This window comes from Chelon labrosus (assembly GCF_963514085.1).
Source record: "Chelon labrosus genome assembly, chromosome: 5".
Lineage (NCBI taxonomy): Eukaryota > Metazoa > Chordata > Actinopteri > Mugiliformes > Mugilidae > Chelon > Chelon labrosus.
Window position 1 is genome coordinate 15,685,415 of NC_140341.1, and position 27,468 is coordinate 15,712,882.

Genomic DNA, 27,468 nt, shown 5'->3' on the forward strand with positions numbered 1-27,468 from the left:
AGAAGTCTAAACTGCCTATTACACGAGACGATTGACATCACCCTCACATGTATGTTTTCTTGAACCACAAGACACTTGGCTTTAGCTTGGCATAAAGCCTTGATACAGTTAGTTTGCTGTAGGCCTACGTGTTGGTGGAATGCGGCCACTTTTAAAGCTGACGTGAAATGTGTATGTTTTGGTACTGGTAGAGTAAACTTTATTGGATAAAAATTTTTATAACAACAGATTTGATCAAATTATATTTGGAAATTTCTAGCTAGCTAGCTAGCCAGCCAGTGGGCGGCCATTCTGGGGTGATATCATCAACTATGTCATGGGGTTAACTGTTTGCGCTGAGTGGACACATGACGTCATAGATCATAGTGTGGCAAGATGGGCTCTATATGATTACATTTTTATATATTTAGTATATAGTAGTTGATAGAAAGATGAACTCATTTAGTAAATTCTATAAATAATAAATTCACTGCTTCATATCCACTTTAAGGATTTGAGGGGGTTTGCTGTTGTAGTGTTGCTGTTGCTTGCTAGTCTGGGGGAAACGACACACACGTTTTGTGTAATCATAGTAAGAACATTTTGTTTCCTTATAATTTCTAGCAAAATGAAAACAAATCAAACTGAAGTTATGTCTGGACATGTCGAGGCTAGCTGGTGCCCTTGTTTTCAGTGCTACACTAAGCAGCATAGTTCCATAGAGTCCTGAGAGTGGTATCTCATCTAGCTTTTGGCGGAAAACCAAAGTATTTTTCCAAAAGGAAGAACCCAATCTTTTATCGTTCTGAATAGTTTGCTAGGCTTTATTTGGATTGTGATGTGTAAGAGTAAAACTGCAGTGAAGCTGAAGGGCACAGCTGTATCATTTGAGCAAACCACGGCTACCAAGAGATTTATGCCACTGTAAGAAGAAAGCATTGTAAAGTCATTGACTGCCATTGTGCGGGAGGGGGAGGAAAGGAAAGGCGAGTCAGTTGGTCAGCCAGGTCACCAACCCTTGACCTCTGTCCTCGACCCTTGAATCTCTGACATCTGTCTGCTTTTCCCGCCTTCTCTGCCTCCCCCTGGCCTGCCAGAGGAATTTGATTATGGCGGGGGTAGGAATTCCTGAAGTAACATAAATGTTGTTGTTTTTTTTGTTTTTTTTAAACATATGCTCTCGATGAAAGGATCACAATTCAGTGAGCGAGCGTGTTGTACAGCACAAAGAGCATGTTTGTGGCAGCTCACAGGGCACTGGAGCTCCACTTTGACTATGCGTCTTTGCTTATGTGAAATCAAATCATCTGCGGCTGAAAATAGAGGCGTGTGTTCCTGTAGTGTCTTTTGCTTTGTCTGAAAAATAGGTCTGTAGGCTATGACATAACAGTGTAGCACAGAAAGCCGTCTGCCTCTCTAGCTGGTGTAGTCGATGAGACAGAGGGGGAGGGGAGGAAGATAGTGGGGGAGGTGTTGTACAATGTACTCACATATGCAAGGCTTGCTCTGAAGCCACAAGCTTGTATGTGCATATAGGCATGCAGCACAAATACAAAAATCACAAAGACTGATTCCGGACTGGCTCTGATTCTCTTTGTGGTGCAAATAAAGCAGCAGGGTTTAGGGAAGTAAATCCAATATATATCAGTGGACACCAGGGCACAATGAGAAATAGATACTCGACTGGATAGTCCCCTGCTGCAGACTGAGCTTTCCCCACGCTTCCCCGGCCTAATAACGACACAACAAGAGTCGTGTGACTGGCTGCACCCTTCCCCCACCCGTACATATTACCATTGCTCCTCAGTGCTGTCTAGAAAGGTCATGTGACCCTCATCAGCTTCCCGGCTTGGGGGAGGGGAGGCAGATTGAACCTGTTCTTTGTTAGGAGGTCAGCCCCAGCTCCATGGCAGGAAGCGCTCCTACCATATGTCATGTAATAGAAGTGCAACAAGGCAGCGTGGAGGGATTTGAGGGAGTGTTTGAGCGCTCATGCGGCTGAGAGAAAGTAGGCAAGGCTCACATAGCACAAGGTGAAGACGTGCCTGTCAAATGCCGTTCCAGTGGTTTTAAAGGCTAATGTAAAAAGAAGAGTGAACCAATTTTAGGACTGGATACAGTAAATATAGGCATGGGTAGGGATATTTGTGGGGGTGCTCACTACAAAGCTGCACAGAAATTCTTCAGTACAGCTCCAGTGTTTGCAGACGATGTTGTCCTTCTGGCTTCCCCAGATGGTAACCTCAGGCAGTTTGCAGCAGAGTGTGACAGCACTGGTATGAGGATCAGCTCGTCTAAAAATCCATTGGACGGTTGTTTTTTGAGAAAGGATAGGAATGTTCAGCGGAGGTGAGGTGGAGCGGCCGTATTAGGTGAAGGAATTCAGGCATCTTGGGGATTTACTCTTGAGGGATGGAAAGTTTAACAGTGAATCAGCTGTGTCATAATTTCATTTAGTAAACTCCACATAGCTGAAGGCTTAAATGCTATAGATAACTCAAATGGAAACACAACACTATGAAATACGTGTAAATGTTTTTGTCAGAGGTTTGCTTACACAGTTTCACCGTGTTTGATGGACAGCAACACTTCCAAGACATTCTTTAAAGGAAGCACATAACTGCTGTTCAACTATTTATTATTTGCTACCTCGCAGTTTGACGCCGCAAGTCACTCCACCAATTACTTACTGCAAACACTGCAAATTTCTTTAAAAGTTGTAGATGCAAAGCATGATTACAGGGTAAGATAAACACCTGATTGTGTTACAAACAGTGTTGAATTTCAGCGTATTTCTTCCATTTGACTTCTGAAGTAAAATATTATTCAGCATCCTATTCAGGATGTGTATCTTGCAATTCAACCACTGTGAAACTGCAACTCCCACAGAGTACCACATCACAGCAAATAATCTTTAATGTGCTGCGCAGGGAATAGTACTACTCAAAAATATTTACATCATCTCATGGAAATTTACAAGGCAGTACTAAAGAAAAAAGACTCAGCTTTCTCACTTGCTGAAAAGGAGAAAGCTAAATCCTCGTTTCTTTACTGAAATTTACTAACTTACTGGCAAGAAAGCGCACTGAAACTGTTATTTGGCAGACTGATGAATTGATCTTATAAACACATTTATCTTATCTGCTTCTGTGGATTGCTTGAGTAGTTTAACAGGACTCTCTTTGCAGCATATCATCCTGCTACAGCTGCACATCAGATACCGACTGACTGACATCTGCATGTGAACTGTGTCTCTCATTCTGAGTCTAATAGGAAGCTAGCATGCTGAAAATGTAACCGCCTACTGTGATGAGCGTAGTCCAAAAACGAGGATAATAACTTACAATGGGTAAAAAACACGCGGGGCACTTACATAGTGACAAAATACAACACTGGTTTTTGCCAAATATAGCTTGTTTTTCTATGCCATAGACCCTCATTGCTGCCCAAATATTAAAAGCACATCAGTGAGCCACACTGTTGCACTGACTGACATATTCTTTCATCACACCGAACGCAGGCACGTTCGTTTGTTTTTGGTCAGTTATATGCACATCCTCCTGAGACCATGAATACTAACACACCAAATACTAAAGCACCTCTAAAAATAACTATATGATTGATTCAACAATAATCATTCAAAGTAAATGATGCACTTTTGAAAGATTTATATTGTCAGTAGGAATGAAACAGCTTGAACTACCACAGACAGAGGAGAGACATTGGTGCATAGGTGATAACTCATATCTGGTGAAATAGTGTTCGTGTCACTCCCCATTGAGAAGGTCAAGGCACCCAAGATATAGGATTATGTAGTGGTATTGGCTGTCTGTGTTTTGGCTGAGTGGCCCAGGAGCTTTTTGCATTTGACCATAAATCAACTGGCCAAACAGTGGAAAGACTGGCTCTGTCCCTTGTGAGTGAGTGGATTACTTATAGATAGCAGGACAGAACCAAGGGTGCACAGTGTATGAAGGACTACTTCTGCTTGATATCATCACTACCACACACAGTGTTTTAGTCATGCGCATGCGAAACTGTATCGACAGAACAGCCAGAAGAATATTTAGGTATATAACTGGCCATATAACTGTGGCCTCGAGTTTATGTAAAAGGGAGCTCTTTTGCCCACAGGCAGAATCTATCAGCTGATAGATGATGATACTTGCACAAGAAATCTTTACAATCTAAAAAGACTTGACTTCAGAGATCTTACCACATTTTTTAATAAACTTTATCTCCTTTGGTGAAACCGAAAGACAGTGATGGTAATGTGTGTGATGCGTTGATAATATGACGTTTTTCAGTTTAAATTTTTTTTAAACCCAACACAAAAACCAAGGCTCCAGAGCAGATGTTTGCCTGTAAAATTGCACATCTTCCTTTGGAGAAGATGAATGAATGAATGAATCCTTCCTCGCTCTCCTACATTTTCAGAAAAAAGGGACAAAAGACATGACCTCATTCACCCCTCATTCATTAGCTGTGTCCCTCCTTACATTTGCATCTGAGCTGTCATTTCCTAACAATTCAGTTTTATTTTTCACACCAAAGCAAAGACTCCAAAGCAGATGTTTGAATGTAAAATTGCACATAACAATGGACAATTTTAAAACAAGAATCAATAAATGCGTCCTTCCCTTCCTTTAAGGAACAAAAGACATGACCTCATTTACCCCTCATTCATTAGCTCTATCTTTCCTTATCACTTGCATCTAAGGTGTAATTTCCCCACCAATTCAAAAAAAATAAGTTTTTGGTGTTCAACATTACATGCTCATATTCATACCTTTAAACTAGCATACAGCACAAAAACAAAACAAAACAACAACAACAACAAAAAAAAAAAAAACCGGGCATTTGTGACTATCACTCAAATTTGCGGTGCGCAACTACGACCGCGTTTACGGTAACCAAAGGAATGTGTCACACTGATGTCAACTTGTTATTTACTTTCCAAATCTGAATGACTGAGCAAGGCGAAAGGAGAATTAATCAACCGCTGTGTGACCAGGCAGGCGAAAAAGAGCTGGAGTGTGGGGGAGGGGAACCAGCTCAGAGGCCGGAGAGGCAACACGCTACTACTGTAGTCTCAGCACACTTGGGCTTTAACTAAAGTATATCACAGCGATAATATTTTTCATATTTTTATTTTTTTTTTTTTTTAATAATTAATTGTTCAAAGAAACGCGTTGCGCTCTTTTTTGGTGGGTACAAAACATACAGTAGGTATGCGGTGGTGGCAGTTGGTCTTTATGTATGCGAGTAGCATTTCACCAACTGACATTTTAGCTTCTAATTCAGCTAATTAGGACACTGGGATAATTAGTTAACTATGATTATTGGTGGTGTTTTCAATATTCAGGTTTAAGGTCAGTTAGTCTTCACCCCCGCCTCCTCTCTCTCTCTCTCTATCTCTCCCTCGCTCTCTCTCCCTCCCATTCTCTGTCTACGTCTCTCTACCGCTGCCGCTCGCCGACTCTTTACGTCCCCGCTCTCAGTGAACGGCGAAACTCCACACACACACACACACACACACACAGAGAGAGTAGCCTGCAGCCTCTGCCGCACAAACTCGGGCTTCTTTTTTTTTTTTTTTTTTTAATTCCAACTTTTACCGCCACCAGTTGTGAGAGCGCGTCTGCTTTGTTAGCGCGGCGCATTAGCCGACAGTGACTCACACATACACACACTCACACGCTCGCTCGCTCGCTCGCACGCACACACACCCGCGGTCGGAACTTGAAATATGACGATAATCAAAATGGGAGGAAAGTCGCTGCTAGCTTGCTGAAGTTGGAGGCTCTCCTTGTGGAAGAGGAAGAGGTGGCGGCGGCGGACACCACGAGTTCACTCTCACAATAAAAAAAAAAAAAGAAAAGAAAAGAAAAGAAGGTAAGGCTGTGGAGTGAAGGTCGAATGGCATGCTTGGGGGGGGGACTGCACTGCATTCAGGCTGCTCGCTTGTTTGTTTGTTTGTTTATTTGTGGGGTTTTATGCGAACACGATAATGACTTTGAGAAATTGGTGATTAGGAGGTTGCCGGTACGCCGCTTAGTCACCCATTGACTCCGCACGTGTGTTTAAATTCCTGCTTTTAATCCCCCCCCCCCCCTCTCTTTCGCTCTTACTTATCTAAAACAGAGCCACTTTTCTAATAGTGTGTTTTTATTTTCTCATAGTAGTCACGTTGTGTAGCTGAGCTCTGGACTTCTCCGCTGAATGCAATAACTTTTTCAGAGGCCACATTTTGGCCAGTAAATCGCACACTTCGCCCCCAATAGCACGACGAAACACTAAGCTGCACTTTCAGTCATTTTATTCAAGCTTAAATATGAATGATACATATTTATATTGCCATGCAGACTTAGGAAGCGCATGTGTGGGGGGAGGGGAAGACTGTACTAGACACTGCCACCAGTTTCGAGGGACAGTTCATGTTACTGTATAACTACAATGTTAAGCTACTGACTTTTTCCTCTCTTAAAGCGCAGGTATGCATTATGAGAAAGCATATTCAGTTGGTAAATGGTGATGGGCCATGTCCACATGACAGGCGCAGGAGAGATTGAGAAATCCTGTGACCTATAAATGCTTCTTGTTTCCATTTCCCCGGCTGCTCTCTGTAGTTTGCGGAGTAATGGGATCCAGCATGCACAGCCACAATTAAGATGTCTCGCCTGGTCTCCGAGAATCAAAGTGTTTATTATGTCTATTAAGGCACGAGGGGGATTCAGATGACAGTGGAAGCTAAAACAATGCTGCCATTTGAATGCTGCCTTAACCTGGTTCTACTTCGCTGGCCCAAATAATTATTGCCAAAGAAATGCCCCCATTTTCTTTACTGAACTGGCGGGTTGTAGTTGTTTGCTCACCAAGTATGTCAGCGCCGTTTAGCTATGGAAATCCAGTGTAAATAAATAAGTTTAATTGGAGAGAAGACTCTGACTGAACTTGATATTTCTGTTGCTCTGGCCGCCTTCTGGGGTTTTTCGGAAATGAGTTATAGGCCATAAGCTGGATGACACCTACTCCTCTTCACTAATGTCATCATCATAGAGATGCCGCTGGATTTGTGTATCAAGTGTGTATGGGTTCAGCAGCAATTCTAGAATAGTCCATTTCCCTGAAATTGTATCATGACCCATGATTATGTAATGGGCTGTCACTTTTAAAGGACACAGCCGTAAAACATACGAGTCTACTCACTCAACATACACTAACAATCTGCTTTATACATTGTATGTTAATGGGTAACTTAAGTTGTCTTCGCAATTTTGCTGTACGCTTTATTATGCACTCCATAAACAACTTTACCTTTATCTACTTTCACATCGCTTGTGGACTACAAGGAATGTAACCTGAAACGCCAGATGTTTTGTTAGAACCATGTGAGTAGTTGTCCGTGGAAAGTATCTGCAAAAGAGAAAGCATTAAAAAAAAATTCTTGGCGGGCGATTGGATGGATCATCTTTTGTGAGCTAACTTAAACTAATCTTATAATTGAACCTTATGAGGTAGATTGCTGATCGAGGAGCCTCCCAAGCCAGCAAGCAGTCAGTGTAGCTAGCCATGTGCTTAGCATGTTCGTAGACCTTTCTTGCCATGTTTGTAAGGGATGTTTGCACACCTTTCTGCCACTGTTGTTGGTGAACTAACAGTCTGTTCTCGTTCTCACCACCATGGACTGTCATCACACCTAAAACGTGCCCTTAGTTTTTCATAGGACACTGATTGTGGGTTGGGTTTAGGGTTATTGTCCGACCACAATCACATAGCCTGAAGCCTCGCAAGATGGATTCCTGCGCGTGAACGGTCATTTGCACTTTCACAATGCGTATTTTAAACTGTAAAGTGTCTTCTGTCGTAAAATGTGCTTAAGATCACCATGTTGGGATGGCAGTTTGGTTTTCATTGTCTCGTTGGGATTAATTTGGCAGACATTGCTGTATGAGACACAATCTTAGTGGGAATGTTTGCGTTTCTTTTTCTAACATAAAAATGATGGTGGGATATTTGCTGTAGCGGATACCAAAGCAGCACACTTTGTCTCTTGAAAACAGAATTTGTAGGCCGGGGCATCTGTGTAGCAACACAATGCTTTATTTATAATGTATGTATGTGACCCATTTTATCCCAAAATTGCAGCTCGGTGTCTCTGATTAATTGTTCAGCTCTAATTCTAAGTCATCTATAGAGTTTAACTAAGTAAAGCAGAATAGAGGGTTACACTGAACACAAGTTTGATAATCGTATATATTATCGGCCTTAAATTGATCCTATTTTCATATATCTTTGGACATTGGTTCACCAAAATGGCTTGTGTTTTGTTACCAGATCTGTGCACTCCACGTGAACCCTAATTACGGTCATTACTAAAACAGGTTTAGTGCCTGCCTACTAAAAGAACAATAGGAGTTTGTTTTAGACATTTTACGTTTATTGATTCCTATTTTTTTTGTTGCCATCACAAGTTCTTACTATATCTCATTGCAAACCCGGGAAGCTGAAATTTGTGTTTGTAAAAATGTGTCGGTTTTTGCTGTTTTTCATTGACTTTGAATGATTTTACGTTTCCCTTCTTAGCTGATTTTATTGTCTTTCTTTTGATCTGGGGTTTCAGGCCATGGCAACAGTTACCATTGTACTGAGTCCTCAGATGGCATAACTAAATAATATTGTTAGGACAAAGGTTATTGTCTCTCTGATTCTGGTGCGTGAAATTGAGAGGAATCTCTACTGTGTGTCGTCTCAGTTTTCAAATAAAAAAAGATGATGGCCTAAAATATATAAAGCATCCTAATTCATTCATATAATGGGATGTCATCATTCTTGTTTTGCTTTAATATTGACTATTCAAACTAGCCACTGAGACCGGAGGCACAGAGTAGTAAGAGCAAATCCATGGTACATTGTGTTAGACTGTTCAAATCAGAAATGCATCCCTCCTCATAAGTAGGCCAAGGAAGTCCCTGAGAAAGCCCATGTCAGCCTTGTGGAGCAGCAGATCTCTCTATCGGGCTGTCCAAATATTTCTGTAGCAGTATTTATTTATGATAGGCCATGGGGGGAGGTGAGCCATTCTCTGTTCATGCGCTACCAGCCAACTGGCAGACTCGTGGTTACTCTGAAATAACGCCCATACAAGTACTGGCTAGTAGGAGGCTATAGTTATTTATTTGGATATATTTAGGAATTAGGGCGGCGCTGTTTATCATTGTGAGAGCTAGTATCTGTGGGGTCTCGATTCTCTTCTTGTGTGTTTTTAAATCTAAAACAAGTGGGACAAATCCACATGCTTTTTAGGGTGTGTTAAACATTCAACTATTTCAGTGTTGTGCAGCTTTTCAGTTCCTCACTCTGTTGTGTCTGATACTATTTCTAATGTGAATGCTTCTGTTTACTTTACATTTATTTTTAATAAAAACATTCACTGTAGCACGCTGGTCTGGGTTAGGTTACGTTCAGTCATTAGACGAAAATATCTTTTTACCAAAGTTCAGTACACACGGATAACTCAGTTTCTTAAAACTGACAAATAAGGCCAAAATAAATGAATAAATCATAATCTCTGTTGCCATCTTTTAAATGTGTCTGCCAAGAGTTTTTAAATAGTTTTTTTCAGAAGGAAGATGTACTGATGCTGGTGGAGGATGACTGTTCAGGAAGTTGCGCAAGCACATGCGTGCCAGAGTGAAAAACGTCTTTACTTAAGGTTATATTGTGTCCTCACTTGGTCTTAATCTTTTCACCTCATCCTGAGTCAGCCATGTGAGCTTATCTTGTGTTCTGTGTGGCAGTGAAGGAAGTGTGAAGAAATGTATGTACTTTTCAAACACACAACCCACAAAAACTGTACAAAGAACAGCCCCTGAAAGTATTACTGTAATACAAATTTGCGTAATTGCGTTTGCGTAAGCTTTAGCTCGTGTCGGCTGTTTTTAGGATTGCGGGTTTTTAAGCAAAATTGTGAATCAGCTTCTTGTAATACTTTTTTTTTTTTTTTTTATACCTGGTATACGTTTTTGACTTCATCAAATTCCTAGATATTGATGATTGAAGAGTTTTATGCCCGTGCAAGCTGTGAACATGCTCCTGCTGTCTGTGCCAACAATGACAATGATTAGACTTTCACAACTGCAGCGCAGCAATATAGTTTATCCCACTTAGCAACTCTGTAAACCTGATATATCATTTGGGGTTGTGACACACCAAGCCTGTTGGTTCTTTTCTGGTGTTAAGCCATTGGTGTCTCACACCATAGGTACTAGTCAAACACCTGACGCTGGTTTTTCAGCTCACGCAATCTATGGTGAAATGAGACGATGAGAAAGGTCACTCTGATTTAAGTTAACAAGAAGGAAACCAGAAGTGAGCAAAATGACGTAGTTCAAACTGCACACAGAAAGCTTTTCTCATTTAACCTAATCTGAACATTCAAATACACAATGTTTTTCACAACAGTATGATTATCGGAATCAGAATCAGCTTTATTGGCCAAGTATGTGTGCACATACAAGGAATTTGACTCTGGTAACTTTTGCTCTCTTGTACAAAAACACACAGAACTTAAATAAGCGCAAAAAATAAATCTCAATCTGTACACATAAAAATAAAAAAAATTGGATAAGAGCAGATATATACAATGATCCAGGAGTTTGTACAGTGGGTATATACAATGAATGCAGAGTTATTGTTGTTCATGTGATTGGTTTCACATCATCCAGACTGAATTAACTGTAAACCAACTGTAAGTCCCTCTCTTTATGACTTTTTTTTTTTAGCCTATGAACTAATTGAAGCATTGGCTGTCGTCCTTGTGTTGTGTTCAAGTTCAGCTTATAGGCCCAGACACAGACTACGTGACGTGACGTATAGTGGATGATGGTGTAAATAATTCACAGACATGGAATTTGTACTATTCCTGTCTAGCGTAGTCCTCAATGGAAGGCAAAACATAGTGTAATAGCTCTTAGAAGGACGCAGCTCACTCATATGAGCTATTGCTACATTGGCCTAAATATCATGGCTAGCCTTTGTGACTGTTATGTGGGGAGCATTGCTACAACAACAAATGCCAGCTCTCATTATTTGCCAACAAAAATAGTGGCATTCCAAGATAAGAGATATAAAGGTTACGGCGGAAATGGTATCATATTGCATGTCGTGTTCAAATACAAATTTTGATGGGAAGACTACAAGCGAGTGCACTGGTCTGAAATCTAAATCACTGTGCACTATGCCCTTCTCTACACAGTGGAGCATGTTGTCTTGAGGAAAATTGTGAATTGCACCTTTGAGCACACTGCTCTGGAAACGAAACGACCATCTGCGAAATGAGAGTGAAAGTTTCATGATTGGTGGGGCATAGTTGGGTAATTTCCTACTTCATGTAGTGTGAAACTAGTCAGTGTTGCATCACAGACGGGCCCTTTCAGCGGCGAATACTTCTATAGTTTGGTATAAAGTAAAGACACGAGGCAGAAGATGTAAATGTACGTAATTAAAATGCGGTAATGGTATCCTATAATCGCCTTTAACTGTGTGTATTCATTCATGATATACTATGAGGGGCTGAAATGGGAGTAAGAATATCTGTGAGCGACTTGCCGGTTGTCAGGGACAGTAGTAAGTTATAGGCGATAGATTTATTGTTTAACGTTCCAGCAATGTATTTCTCACACCGGCTGGCAACTTAAATTGAAGACGCTGCCTGGCTCTGTACCACTCTGTCCTCAGCTGCAATACATATATTTTGTTGCATGTGTGGAAGGAGGTGCTGAAAGTATTGTAAACAATGGAGTTGGCGTACACCGTCGGCCGCGATCTACATCCATATAGGCATGCAGATTAGTTTCATTCCATATGAGCAGTCAGTTACTCATCACTGCTCTGCAGCTTACTCCCACTCTACGAAGGGAAATGTGTGGTGTGTAGTATTAGGGTTGTGCTGTGTAAATGCCTGGTAAAGAAACCGCTAACGAATAGCTGAGGAGGAAGATCAGCATTTCGGCGCACTTCTCTGCCTTGTTTGTTTGACCCTGATGTCAGATGGAAGGAAAGCTCAAGGAGAGTGGAGGGTATTTAGGGTGGCATGAGCAGCTGTTGACAGAGAAGCAAGATCTTCTGGTCACCATAGCAACACTTGTATTGCGCACACTGGTGTGTCTCAGTGTTTATAGCTTATTTGTGCAATCCTCATCTTGATGAAAAAAAGAAATGCCTGGCTGAGGCCTTTGTGTTGGCCATTACTGTATCAAGGACACTCAGTTCTATCTCACTGTTGAATAAATGTAGAAATATATGTTTATTCAATCAAATAAAATGGCAAAAAAAATTTCCAGAGTGAATCGATGCTTATTTAAAAGCATGTTAAGACACACTGTACATTTCCACAAAGATGTAATACTTTCAGTTCCTGTCAGTTGCACAGTATAGCTGCATTTACAGTACGTCAACACAGCTCAATGTTCTCTCCATTATTCATGCAGTTGTTTTTGATCAAGTGTACGAGTCATTTACTCTCAATTTCAGAAGCAATGCACAGGAACTTGTGGTTCTTTATCTTGCCAGGCTACATATAGTTGGCATGCACTGGCCTAGATTTGAAAATACGACATATTTACATATTTCTCTTTGTTGTATAGGGAATGCGTTTGTTTGACGGAGAATGTGTTGTTGTTCGTTCACGGTTAAAATGGAGCAATACACCATCTTGCACTAATTTTTAATCATATATTCACTGAAATGAGTGCAAGGTCGTAGTGTCAAATGAAGGCTTGTTACATATGGCATGCAGAATGTCTGGGAGTCTGTTTTTCTGTCTTATCTTTTGACGTCGCATTAATAAAAATGGAGATTTTATTTCATATATATATATATATACACACACACACACACACGTGTTGCCCTTGGCATCAATAAAGCCTTCTGTGTCCCACGATCTCCTCCACACAAAGTACTTATTTGCCAACCACCCCCACACAGCCCTATACACATGCATGCCCCACAGCGACTGGTTCTCCGTGTGCTTACATCCATATGCGAAACAAGGTTATTTGGAGAAACCAGATAAAGGCAAAAAAAATAGACCAAGTGTTGACATACAATAACCTTCTTACTGCTCAGCTGCCTTTTACTTGTAGACGGAAGGACAATATATATATGTTTTAACCAAGGCTGGCGATTATTGGTTGTACTGTGGCATCTGTCCCTGCCAAAATAACCATTGTATTCCAAGCTGTAGCACCTGTTATTGAGATTACCTGGTGTTGAGATAAAAAAAACATCACACACTGCAAGAATACGGATTGGTGTGAACATGTTGTCACAAGCATTACTCTCCTTGTTCCTTTACGTTTTTAAGCTTAAAAGGCTCACAACCCTAAATCATTTTGTTGTGAGTTAGATACAGGATGATCTGTATTGGATAGGAGAAAGCTAGAAGTAGAAATCACTCATTTTGTCTCTCTATTTTACTCTGTTCTCATCTGCTGGTTTCCTCTTTTTAAATCAGATACTCATTAATATAAATCATACATATATATATATTTTTTTTGTTCATTTAATGCATGTGATGTATTAACCACATCAACAGGGGAAAGCCCAGGAGTTCCCTCCTTTGAACAATACTTGACTGCTGCTATCCTTTGTCTTCTCTGGAGAATATTAAATGGCACTAGTAGGCAAGTGGGAGTTGTCATATTTATCTGATGTTAACGAGTTCAGGGTGGATCTTAGGTCCCGGCACTCCCAATTGGAAACGATCATGATGAAACCTTCCGTGATCCTTGCATACTGTCACCTCCCCCCGCTCATTTCCCAGGGAAAACAAATGAAAGGCATACTTGTTAGTGGCTGTGCACTTGTAAATCTGTATTGCTGGCGAACATATGCACCCCACACTCATATTGTTGTCTAGTCTATGAAGGGGTATATCAAAGATTTGGCTAATTGAAATATGTATGAGGATAATGGGATCAGGGCATGATTTCAGAAGCTGCAGTAGCACTAGATTTCCACGCTATGTTACCTTGATGACCTTTTCCATTGTTAACTGTTGAAACACCCAGTAGGCTCGGCCTGGCTATAGGGCTGGCCAATCATGTGCCATGAGAGCCGACAGCCTGTGGGTTTTCATTCCAACTGATTTCCTCAGTAGGTGATTTTATGTCTGAGTTATTCTCCTCTAAAGGCGTCTTAATCTGTGGGTGGAGTCTTTGGGTGGAATGAAAAACCTGCAGACTGTTGTCTCACTTGGCACACAGTCGGCCAACCCTAGTAAAAATTGAAAGTATTGCCGCCCATAGGAAGCGTGGGAGAAGTGTTTCCCCTAGAGACTGAAGGCTACCATCCCCCACCATTTGCCGACCTACATTAGCTGTCACTTAGTGACTCACTGAGGGAGGCAAAGGACAATGCACAAATGGTTGTTGTGATTACCTGTGTGGGGATCATTATTTATCACCCCGCTCCCCTTCCACCATCCGCCGTCTTTGATTCCCCTCCTCCACTCTCTTTCACTCACTCCCCTCCCCCCACAAGACTGCAGCCCAACCAGAAGCTTCAAAGGCGGGTTTTACTCAGCAGAGCAGTTCAAGAGAAAATGGCTGCTGTTTCCAGGTCTTGTTTGCACATCTGTCAGGAGGTGACTGTTCAGGAGAAAATGGGGTCCGTGGTATGCAGGTTTTTAACATCATTCTTTTCAGACCGGCATGTGTAGGAAATGACTGGATGTGTGTTTCTCTTTGCTCTATTATTTTTACATTCAAACATTCATGTTCAGAAAGCATTTGATTTGATTTTTGTGAAGGACGGATGATTTTACACGAGCCCCTTTCAGTTCAGTTTTCAGTGCAAGGAGTTATTTGCAGTGGCATGGTTGTTTTAACTAGGCTAAGCAAAGGTCAAATGATTTCTTTTCTTCTGTTTCAGTTAAGATGGTATCAGTGTTGTGTCTTTGGGATCTATTTAAAGACAGACAGATTAGATTAGGCTAAATTCTCCTTCACTGTACATTAGCTTCAGTGAAAATCTTTGGGGGAAAGAGGACTTCCAGGCTGGTTTACTCTTCCCTTCCTAGTGTGCTACATTTTTTTAACACAGTAAATTCAAATATATTATGACTAAATAAGAATCAGTTTGACCAGTTTTCAGTAACTTTCACTTACACGAATGTTTAAAATCCAAAATGTCTCAACTGTGAATTTAGTAAAACAATGACTGGTGTCTGTTATTGTTTGATTACATTAGTATTGAAGGTAAAAACTACGTTTGTAATTAACTAATTTTCCCCAGAACTTATGCAATATTCTTTGCCAAAGTCCTATAAAGCACAACTGAAAGACTTGCAAGTATACAGTCACCATTCCGCCTGATTATATAAAAAAAAAAAAAAAAAAAAGAATAAATAAAAATAACACCTTACTTAAAAATGTTGGTGACTTTTCCCCACGAGTGTATCTAAAACCGTTTTCCCATCAGTTATTCTTCTGCTACACGTACAGAAGGTTGCACAACACTTGCTGTTCAAAGTCCATTTGCACCTTCTCCTGCATCACCGTAACGGTCGTGAACCTGAACTGAGTGCTTACATCACTGCAACAGCATGAATGGCTTGATGCATTTTCAGTTTATTCATTAAAAAGCAACATTTTTTTTTTTTTTTTTTTGAGAGAGAGAAAGAGAGTGAGCCGTGGTTCAGGGTGGCCATCTGTGACATTACATAATTTCTGATAAATTTCAGTTCCCAATTCTTTGTTTTTTCTTTCAGAGCGTCTCTACTTTCGTGTCACAATTTCAACCCCCCATCCATGCCACTTTTACCAAGAAAGTCTGGTTTTTCTCTGAAGCGAGTTATGACGCTCATACCTATTTATATTAAGGCTTTCAGAATGATTGAGAGACTAAAATATTTGGTTAGGGTTCCTGTTATATGATACGGCACAAACTGCTCTTAGATAGCTGTTTTGATTCATGGGCAGATTGATCATAACTATTTGCACGTTCACGTGGAGCATTACAATGAATTGAAATTAGTAGTAAGCCCTGAATTAATGAAGCACGTAGTGAAATTTGGCATGTTGTCAAGAGCTGAAGTCTTGTGTCAGTTTATACGCTACAGTCATTCAGTTACAGTACTGCTTCGCCCTTTGAACTGACAGTAAATAGTTCACATAGTTGCACAACTGTATGCCTTGGGTTGAAATTGTGTGAGTTGTTACATAGTGTATGAAGACAGATTTGCTTTAAAATGAAATGTATTGATTTGTGCGATGTACAAAAAGACAGTTGAAATTCATCTGGGTTTCCAGGGTTTTACCGAGTGAAGACCTTTCATTATTTGGCTTTGACCACAGCCTTAGGCCATAATGCGCTTGGGTGCAAGTGTGGCAGCTGCCTTGTGGAGCTGGTGGAGTTGTTTACGTTGTTAAGTAACTGCCACAAGAGTGCAGTAAATGTCCTACACTTAACCTTAATCAGCCTGATGTTCCCAGCAGCATTCTCATCGTTGACCCAGTAGATGTTTTATTTATCAATGGCTAATTTTTGTCTTTATTTTCTGCAGTTATGTCTTTGTCTTTGGTAATGGTGTCACCATTATGAATTCATAAAGGCTGTCCAGTGAAGAAAAGTGTTACTGTGGTTTGACGGTGACTACACAATGGTTCCAGTATGCATAATATTGGGTGTGGCATTGTGTCTGTTTTTACTCGGTTGTAATGTAGTTTAATAAATGAATTTACAACTTCAAGTTGACTATATGTCTGTGAAGATACTCAGTTATCCAGGTCATTGTATATCAAAAAAACCCCAGAACTGAAAAGCCACTTGAATGAGTGGTGAAAACTTAAATAAGCCCAGTTGCTCTTGTTTTAGCTTTGTTGTTGGATACAATTTGGCTAAATCTGTTCTTAAAATACTTCATTGGTCATATCCAAGTCTTTTTTTTATAGTATTTGTTCAAACACTGGTACTAATTTTAGTATTTTGTCATACCAAGAAAAATATTTGCAGCAGCAGAAGTACTACGAAAAGAGATACTTATTTGGTGTGATCTTTAATAGTATGCAACGCGAATATCATCCATATCTGCATACAAAAAACAGACAGTGAGATAAAAACTAACTGAACTTGATGTTGTGCAGAAGACTCCACTGTTGACATTTTGTGAAACTTAATACATCCCCTGAAACCTTGATATTCAACTTTAATGTACATTCTCTAATTTTACGATAAGTGCTATGACAAATGTAGCCAAATCTAATGCCAGAACTAGGCTTAGCTAGCATAGACATTGTGAACCAAATAATTAAAAACATAAACATTTTTTTTTATTATTATTATAAATCTAGTTGCTGATTAATTTTCTTCTGCTCCAGTGTAAGGAGCTCCAAGTTCTAAGAAGCTTGTCTTAAATTAACACTGAGTGATGCCAAATACGAATAAAACTGACTTAACTTGGTGCCTGCCAAATATAAAATAGATTCCATAGATACACTGATAGTATTCAGCGCACGTTCAGTTGGTATCTTGTTGGGTTGAATGCAGTGAAGCTGCTTTGAATATGTGAGTTGTAGTCATATGTGGTTGAAGCATATTACACGCTAATGACTGTAGTTTTCTCTTTCACAATGTGTGACTTGATTCATATTGCTATAGCAACCTAAGCCCTTTTAATTAGTTGTGTGGAGCTTGGGAGGATTTTATTTGCATCTTGCTGCGATGCTTACCCATGTCGTCTTGGCATCTGGATTTCTGTTGCATTTGAGTTAGCCTGCAATAAGTCCCACTTTCTACCTTAAGATTTTTACACTTTTTGTTTAAGCTGGAGTCATTCTATTGGTGTGTGTGGTCATTTTGGAGGCTGCAGCGCGAGAAGGAATCATCTCTTTAGACTTTGACTCCACTTATCACTTCAGTGGATAAACCTTAGAGCCATTGCAGAGGTTAGCACATTGTCTGATATCCTGAAAGGCCCATTGTTTGGTCAAGGGAGACTTGAATGCCCTGGGAGTTGTGTAATGGATGGTGGCATCACGGGCCCATCTGATAGAGGGATTATTGCTGCTGCCCCACACTGATGGGACCTGAGCCCCTCCAGGCCTCCTGTTAATTACGTTTCCAGTTGTTTGGTATGTAGCTGTAGCAGCCCTGGGAGCAGTGGCTGCCTTGCTTTGATGTGGCCAGCCCTTCCTAGTCCCATATGTAAGCTAATTAACTAAAGAGAAACACGCTGACTGTGGTCAAAACATGTTACGATGGCTAAGGTAGACAAGCCTGGTGTTGTTTTGTCTTCGGGAGAAAGGAGCTTTTACTTTTTTGTTGTTTTGTTTTTGTGCCGACTTGAGATAAAACGGATCTGTGACACGGTGAGAAGAATGACTATTCAGGTTTTGTAAAATTTCTGTGACAGACGGTGACTACATTCTGGGTGTTACTCAACAATACCTCTGTTTGTGTTGAGAAATGTAAAAGAAACTGGCTGCACCTCTTACAAGGGAGTTATAATTCCAGCCCTTAGCATGCCTGCCGTGGTGCAATAAAGGTAGACACCATTTGAAAGAATATACCAAGGTGAAAGAGTGAATAATTCATGTTGAGTAACATGTTCAACCCGTCTGGCTGTATGCCCGCTGGTAATTGGGACAACACCATTCTCTATTTTGCTCGATTTCTCTTGTTGCTATGCTACCAAAGGGAATCTTGAGTGGGCCTAGACAGCGTTTCGTATGAAAGTTGGACAGCCGTGCAGGATTCATACCTGACACCACCCCTTTATTTCTCTTTGTATTCTCAGCAAGATGACTGTCGCCTTACCTCCCAGTGGGAGAGCAGGAAGTGGTTATAAATATGACTCATTTTTCATTTGCTTTGTTGTCTTCTTATAGACGTTCTCCTTCTTGCTGTGTGTACTGTACATTTGTGTGTTTACTTTATGTTTGTAGCTGTGTATATACACAGCTATTCCAGCTCCATTTACCCTACTCTCATATAGCATATGTGTGGGAAACTAAATGCTACGGTATACTTGCAGCATTCATCAGCCTGAGGACAAAAACTTGATGTGATTAAAAACGTAATTGCATTTCTGTTTCTCCAGCTCCCTCCAGTTTCCAGACAACCTCAATTGAAATGTTAACATAAGCACTGTTAAACACCTCTATTTGTTGAACATAACTCAGAAGGCAAGGTTAGGCTGGCTGCTAAGATTAATTAGCCTCTTGCTTGGGTTTGTAATTCACTAGACAGGCAGTAGAGGCTAGCATTTAATATCCTTGCTGCCTTGTCAGGGCTCTTTCCTTGTAGAGTTGGCCCTGTCACCACGGGGAAGCACCAATCAGTTTATAGTGAAAGCCAAATGGATACAGACACTCCCATTACACCAGACAACTGAGTCTTTAAATACTTAAATTTAGTGCTAAATGTGGATTTAAAGGGTAAGTAACTCAACCGCTGACTTCATGAGAGGAAGGAATCATGCAGCACTGGGCAAGACCAGACTGAGCATGAGTTAAACAAAGCTGGAAGTCAGGACTTTCCTGTGTGTGTGTGTGAGAGAGAGCGAGTGAGTTTGTGTGTCTGTACATGACACTGCACATATTTGTTAGAACCGGATACAAATATCATTTGCTGAATGCCATGCCAGTCAATAAAATACACCTTTATTAATGTCAACGGTGGAGCATGGAGAGAAATGTTAACCTTGGCTGCCATTTTTTCATTTTTAGGAGTGAGCCCAGCCTTCCAACTTACCTCCTCCCTTTCATTGGGCTAAGATGAGTATTACCAGTGACGAAGTGAACTTCTTGGTCTACAGATACCTCCAAGAATCAGGTTTGTCTCGCAGAAACTGTTCATGCTGAAAATACACAAATCTGGTCCTGATTTATTGCAACTTTTTTTTTTTGTTTAGTATTGCAGAGGGTTGATAACTGTGCTCACATATGCCATGACATTTAATAAACAGCCCTTCCCCCCCACTGGAATGTGAACACCTTGCACAGAATATTGTCCTGCTCCTGAGATGCTATTCATTCTTGGCATCTGGATCCTTAGGAGTTGGTTTATTACCTTTTTAATGAGACTACTTCTGAACCCATCTGGCAGAGTCCAATCTACTAGGACTCTGAGGTCAACATTGGCATTGCCTTATTATACACTCACACTGTCATTCCATTTGGTTGTTGTATTTAATTACGGCCAGCTTTGTTTGGATCAGACACGACTTTCCTTTGAGCATATTTTTTGTTTTGTTTGTACGTGTCTTGTACTTGCCGTTCTCTCTTTTTAATGAATCTGAATGGGGTTTTGTTTTCAGGTTTCTCCCACTCAGCATTCACCTTTGGCATCGAGAGCCACATCAGCCAGTCTAACATCAATGGAACACTAGTGCCCCCTGCAGCCCTCATCTCCATCCTGCAGAAAGGGCTTCAGTATGTGGAGGCAGAAATCAGCATTAATGAGGTGAGGGTAGGGACATGCTGTTACTGACTCCCACAGATGTCTTGTCTGTTGCTTAACGATACAAAGACAGACTTGGATCTCAATGTCGACACGCCAGGGTAACTCCAAATGCTTTTTCTTATTGTAGCCATCTTTGTACTGGAAGAAGCATTGAAGTATGTTTGTAGAAGCCAATTAGGAAACACTCTTCACCTCCGTAATTGGGTAAACGTTGCTAATTAAAAACTGCATCGGCTGATGATTGTTATCGACTGCTTTTGCGATGGCAGGATGGCACAGTCTTCGACGGTCGACCGATTGAGTCGCTGTCGCTAATCGATGCGGTGATGCCAGATGTGGTGCAGACGCGGCAGCAGGCCTTCCGTGACAAGCTAGCCCAACAGCAGCAGACCGCCTGTACCATGGCGGCGTCAACTTCTGGAAACCAGTCGAATGCACCAAAGAATGGAGAAGCCACTGTCAACGGAGAGGAGAACGGTACTCACATCATGAGTAAGTTGAATCTCCTGAATGGGGATTTGTCACTTATCAAATAACCAGCTGACATATTTAGTAATAAATAATAATAACAGGAACAAGAATTCACATCAGTTTCTTTTATTCATGCAGAGAAACACAAACAACCTTCAGGGTTTTCACAGAGCGTGATAATTGTAGTTGTTGATTAGCTTCTGTTCTGAGCGAAACCGGAGAGCTGTAGATCAGGTGTAGCTCTAGACCAGGGGAAGAGGAGAGGATGTTTGTGTCAGCATATCCCCTAGGAATTTAATTCGAAGGTGTGGATGACAACAGGAAGAGCTGGGTGTGAGTTAGAGGTTACAGGGAGTATTTTAAGAGGGATCCAAAAGCACTCACATACTCGCAAAGCTAGATTATTCATCGATTTTAATTATGCTGTGTATAATTGTGTTCACTCCAAATGGGTTTGTAAATAATAACACTGGCATGTAACAGCAGTAACATTGATTTTCTTTGTTATTTCTAAGTGACATTTATCTACAATTAATTAGTGGTAGATTAATTGGGGCTCTATTTTTACTGCTGCTCAGCTTTCTGACAAGTGCAGCCAATGTGTGTTGAGATGTATATAAATATGTACCTGTGCCCTCTTCCGTTTCAGATAATCACAGTGAGCCCATGGATGTGGATGTAGATGTTGAGATACCCGCCAATAAAGCCACAGTGCTCCGAGGCCACGAGTCCGAAGTGTTCATCTGTGCCTGGAACCCTGTCAGTGATCTGTTGGCCTCTGGGTGAGTCTCTTGTCAGTGCTGAAAGAGGTCTGAATTCATTCTGGATGAGTCATACTATATTGAATGCACACTGCGGCGAGTGTTTGTAAGATATATGGCTTCATAAGAAGCATCGCTGACAGCTTATATTCCAGCAATTTTTTTTGACCTCCCCCTGCCGCGTTGGTGTTTTGCTCAGCTCGGGGGACTCCACTGCCAGGATCTGGAACCTGAATGAGAATAATAATTCCAACTCCACCCAGCTGGTGCTGCGCCACTGTATCCGAGAAGGTGGCCAGGACGTCCCGAGCAACAAAGACGTCACCTCACTGGACTGGAATGTAGGTTTGAGATCATCCATCATTTACAGTCCGTTCAGCTGAAGTCAGTCAAGTAACAGTTCTTCTATCTTTCCATCCAACAGAGCGACGGGACTCTCCTGGCAACGGGCTCGTATGATGGATTTGCAAGAATATGGACAAAGGATGGTATGTCCTTCATCGTTGTTTCTGCACATTCCACACATTAGATTTATGGCATTGTTATTGAAAAAAAATACAACCTCTGTGACAGTTTTGGGCTCTTGTCTAACAACTGATATGACTCTTATCCATTAGGGAATCTGGCAAGCACCTTGGGGCAGCACAAAGGGCCCATATTTGCACTCAAGTGGAACAAGAAGGGAAACAGTATTCTCAGCGCTGGCGTAGATAAGGTACTTCATAAAGATCCCCAAACACCGATTTGTGTCTGTCAGTAGTAATCTCTTGATGTTTTATTTACATCTCTTATGTTTTTTTGATTTCCAGCCAATAGGGCGAATCTGCAGTGTAGAATTCCCCTGGTGTCACGTCTCACATATTTTCTCAAATATTTATTTTGGCTTTTAATAAATCGTAGCACTTATTGTGGCTTATAATCACATCAAACTAAACACAACTTTATTAATCTAGGGAGCAAAGCAAAATTGATTTCAAAATGCTGCTTTATTTTTGTGCTACAGACACAATAACTGCAGATATTTTTATTTTGTCCTGGACTGTTGTTTTGGAACATGCTGTATATCTCGTCCCAATAATAAGCAGTGCGGTGTATGTTCGACACACTGGTATTTTTATTTTATCCCTGTCTGTTTTGGTGGCACTTGCCCCAAGCCCTTTTTAAATACCATGACGCACTATTTGCCGGTGTCCGATAGCTGGTGAGCATCAATGCACCAATGCCTCTAGCTGGACGCCTGTCAGCAGCCTTTTCACCAACATGTTAAATCAGATCTCGCTATTCAACCTATTGAGTAGTAGTACAAACGTTTTAAAAAACAAAAAAAAGCTAACTTCTAATTGGACACAACCAATTCTCATTGGTTTTTTTTTAATATTCAATGGTTTGTAGCTCTTTCAAGCCTCTCAATTAGCAGTTTTCCCCTTTTGAATGACAAATGCAGACTGCTGCCACCTGCTGGTATGGAGAATTATTTTCTCGGTCAGGTGCAGAACGCATGCTTAGCTGACCATTGGCTGTAGTCTTTGCGTTGTGTTCAAGTGCAAATTTTTGGTGCAGACACAGGCGACTTGAGGCAACATTACAGCGGGCCTTTGTTGCTGGTATATATTTGGTGTCAGTTTGGTGCATCCGGGCCGTTAGCGACGGGGATTGGGATGAGTGTGGTTCACAAAAAGAGAGAAATTGTCCCAAGTCTCACGAGGCATTCTTATAATGAGGCATGAAATTAAAAGTTAAAAATGCACATATCAAGTCAGCTAGGGACTGCAGCATTATAATATGACATTCTGTATACTGATTTCTGGAGAAATGTTGCACTCGTGTGTTGAAATGCAATTTCATTTTCCAGACGACAATCATTTGGGATGCGCACACAGGAGAAGCCAAGCAGCAGTTCCCCTTTCACTCAGGTAAAGTGAGTTCATTGTAGATAATAAATACACTGGAAAATGCAAGTTTCTTGCTTGGTTGTGTTTGTATTGTGTGCTCACAACCTCTCTCCTAATGATTGTGGACATGTGCATTAAAATATTCCACAGCCCCAGCACTGGATGTCGACTGGCAGAACAACACCACATTTGCCTCCTGCAGCACAGACATGTGCATCCACGTATGTCGCCTTGGCAGCGACCGCCCCCTCAAGACCTTCCAGGGCCACACGGTAAGCAGCTTTTCCACTTTTTTTTTTTTCCTCTCTCTCTGACCTCGTCTCACACAATACCGCTCCCTTGACAGTCATGCTAATGAGCATTGTGTTTTGCAGAATGAAGTTAATGCCATTAAGTGGGATCCATCAGGTATGCTGCTTGCCTCCTGCTCAGATGACATGACCTTAAAGGTAAGACTTGTACTCAGCATGAAAGATTAAAGAAAACAATTAAAAAGTGGTGATTTGTATTCACTCATATTTTGCTATTGCTGTTTCTTTCTCACAGATTTGGAGTATGAAGCAGGAAACCTGTGTCCATGACCTCCAGGCTCACAGTAAAGAAATCTACACTATCAAGTGGAGCCCCACGGGCCCAAGCACAAATAACCCCAACTCCAACATCATGCTCGCCAGGTAGGAAAGTGCTTACACGTAGCTCACATTCTGAACCGTACAGGGTGACCACCCACAACACTGCACATGCGTCTATACGTGAGCATGTTGAAAAGACATAACCTGACATTCAGAGGAAACTGTGTTCCAGGCCAAATCCCAGTGTGTGTGTGTAATTTTCAGTGGCCCACTGCCCTGCTCCCTGCTCCCTGACCCAGACGTGCATGCATGTGTAAGCTTTCTAGTTCAAATGCCACAGGACTTGCCAGTAAACCACATTGAAAATTAATCCCACAGATGAACAATACGCGATTAACTTATTTAGAGCACGAATGCTTCCTCCATGTCTCAATATCAGTTTGAGCTAGTTTTTATATGCAACATTGAGAACGCTTTCAGCCCTGTCTATTTATACTTTGGTGAAGAAAAACGTGCTAATTGAAATCAGCCTCAACCATTTTTTTTTTTTATCACAAGGGTTACAGATACTCACACATATTTCTTACATGGTGTTAAAGTGTAACCTTTGATTTTTCACCTTGGAGAAACCGTAATTAAATATTCAGATTAAATATGTAGATGTTTCATGCTTCATTGCTTTGGATGAGATATATATATATATATATATATAAAACACAAATAATGACAACTGGTATCTTCTAAAAGTGTGTTGTTTCCCTTTCCGTCAGGCTTCATTCACTGCATCATAAATTAATGTAAATAAAAGAATATGATTACACGATTAGGAAGCTTTGGTGATCTGATTTTCTTTCTGTGTTTTCCCCTCACAGCGCGTCTTTTGACTCGACGGTGCGACTGTGGGATGTCGAGCGAGGGGTTTGCATTCACACGCTGACCAAGCACCAGGAACCCGTCTACAGCGTGGCCTTCAGCCCCGACGGCAAACACTTAGCCAGCGGCTCCTTTGATAAGTGTGTGCACATTTGGAACACCACGGTAAGAGTCGGACGGGGATATTTTCCAGCACCGCACAGCAGAGTAAAACTGGAGCGTGGAGTTATTATTTATTGTTTTTGTTTGTGCTGCTGTTTTCAGACCGGAGCCTTGGTGCACAGCTACAGGGGCACTGGTGGGATTTTCGAGGTGTGCTGGAACAGCACGGGGGACAAAGTTGGTGCCAGCGCATCAGATGGCTCGGTAAGCCATGCCTACTGCATTTCAGTTCTTTAATTTGGTACTTGTAGAGTTGTAAGTAGAACTACAGACGTGTTGCTTGAAATATATCACTAATGCTGCCTGTCTTTACCGTCTAGGTATGTGTTCTTGATCTCAGAAAATAGCTGACTTGAGACTTCGATGATGATGAATCCTGGAATGTGCAGAAATTGCCTTCTTCTGACGTCGGCAAACACGCTCTCATTGCTCAAGAAGGGCTGTAAAGGTGAACTGAAACAAACCCCTCACAGGAGTAAAACCAGATGACTGCAGCAGCTCGGACACCAACTGAATTCAGTGCACCTTACAGTTTGTTGATGTGTGTTTTACGATGCGCCGATTTGAGACGCGGCGGAGGCTGGCTGAGAGATCCCCGAGACTGGACACAACTCCCTGGGTGCATCCACGTATTATAAGGTTTCTAATGAGGAAGTGCTGTGATCCACGCAGGCCACCGGTCCAGCTGTTATCAGGTTGTAAGGGTGGAAACACAAAGACGAGGCGAGTTATATAAAGAGAGGAGTGTTAATGAGACACAGGTGTATGGCTGAGAGAGGCAGCAAATTGTGGAAGAAAGGTGGCAGATTTAGAGTTCCTCTGAGGAAATGTTACTTCACGTCCAAAAGAAACAACTGGCAACACGATGAAAGTAGCATCAACACGGAAGCACTGCTGTCCTCGGCTGACTGGGGACTTAATGTCTCCTCAGTGGAGACTAGTTTGTTTCAAGAGTACTTCTTGCTGCTTCTTGTTGTCCATTCTGCACAGATGGACTTTGGAATGTGCCGCAACGAGGTAGTTCTCAGCTCGTTTTATAACATCGGGTCATTTAAAAAGGAAAAACCTGCCAAGAAATGGTCTCAGCCTCCCAGAATGACCCGCTCAACTCACACGGGATTAGAAAATTTTGTGGACATGATGTGAAACGTGTGGTTTACAAAGAGAATTTTCTCCCTTTTTTTTGGATGTAAATTTAAAGAATGTAAAGATATGTAAATTAGATTACTACACAGACTTATATACTGTGTATATATGTTTATATACAGTACACTTTATTGCCATCCTGTAGGGGCTCTTTAATGGCTAGATCTTTGCTGTTAACGCAAGACCACTTATTAAAAGAAGTGCACGTCTCATCAGCTTCTTCTAATAGACTTTCTAAACTCGGCCGATCATGTTCATTGCATCAACCTGTTTTTTTTTTTTTTTTTTTGTTGTTTTTTTTTTTTTTTCAGTCATAAATGACAGATGAGAAGCCTCGCTTTCCTCTATTGATCACTGAAAGCCATGGAGGAAATTTGCACCTCATTACCTTCAGGGAATTATCTTGTCACCAATATGGGAGTTGGCAGTCACCAATCTCCTGCTTGGTCGTGCTGCTTTAAATTAGTTTTATATGTGGAACACAAAACCAACAACCCCCCTACCTGTAAGAGTGTCCTGCAGTCCTAAGCGAGGAAAGTTACTACAGCTCGATTAGCATTACCATGGTTCCTCTTTGGCACTTTTCCTCCGATCAGTCTACTGAAAGTATATATCACATTTTGACCAGAGGGTGGAGTTCGTGCGAAAGTCCTGCTGTTGCTAAAAATAAAATAAATGGATTGGTTTTAATGTTGCCAGCTGCTCAGGTTTGGTCAGATGTGAAATGCCTGTGTTGTGGGCTGGGTATGAAAAGTGTGCAGTTATGTTCGCCTGTTTCTGCTTACTGGGATCTAACGTATCTTCAATCTTAACCTGCCACCGTGTTGATTTTTTTATTTTTTTTTTGCCTTTGTTTTTTCTTTTTTTCTTCTTGGTCTCTTTCACTTTCAGTCAATTTCTGCGGGAGCGACATGAAGTGCACTTTTTTGTATTGGTGGGTTCGACGAACGTTCAGATTTTGCTGAAAGTGAAGATCCAATGTTTTATTTTTCTCTCTCTTTTTAATGTCACAATTGGATGCTAGTGGGTGTTTCAATGGACTTTTTTTTTTTTAATTTTCTGAGAGCCATTATCGTCTGTGTCAGACTGAGAATTGGGCTGTGGGTCGCTGGCCAATCTTGGCATGCTAAAGGAGCCCAGTATGGA

General features: G+C 41.2%; 1 protein-coding gene across 1 annotated transcript; it reads left to right on the forward strand.

Annotated features, from left to right (window-relative positions):
* The first annotated feature begins 5,065 nt into the window (after window positions 1-5,065).
* On the forward strand, window positions 5,066-27,016 carry tbl1x (transducin beta like 1 X-linked). Its single transcript, XM_084544874.1, has 15 exons — window positions 5,066-5,874; window positions 19,710-19,815; window positions 20,300-20,445; window positions 20,715-20,937; window positions 21,566-21,698; window positions 21,877-22,018; window positions 22,102-22,165; window positions 22,295-22,392; window positions 23,530-23,590; window positions 23,720-23,841; window positions 23,944-24,018; window positions 24,116-24,243; window positions 25,014-25,179; window positions 25,279-25,380; window positions 25,497-27,016. Exons 2-15 carry the CDS (start codon window positions 19,758-19,760, stop codon window positions 25,521-25,523), a joined length of 1,545 nt encoding a protein of 514 aa, XP_084401000.1. The 5' UTR covers window positions 5,066-5,874; window positions 19,710-19,757; the 3' UTR covers window positions 25,524-27,016.
* Window positions 27,017-27,468: the final 452 nt, after the last annotated feature.

Bases quoted from the DNA above. Each gene is read 5' to 3' on its own strand.
- tbl1x (XM_084544874.1), top strand. From the start codon at position 19,758: ATGAGTATTACCAGTGACGAAGTGAACTTCTTGGTCTACAGATACCTC. The intron at 21,699-21,876 runs GTGAGTCTCTTG...TGTTTTGCTCAG, and splicing joins AGTGATCTGTTGGCCTCTGG to CTCGGGGGACTCCACTGCCA. The intron at 22,393-23,529 runs GTACTTCATAAA...TTCATTTTCCAG, and splicing joins TCAGCGCTGGCGTAGATAAG to ACGACAATCATTTGGGATGC.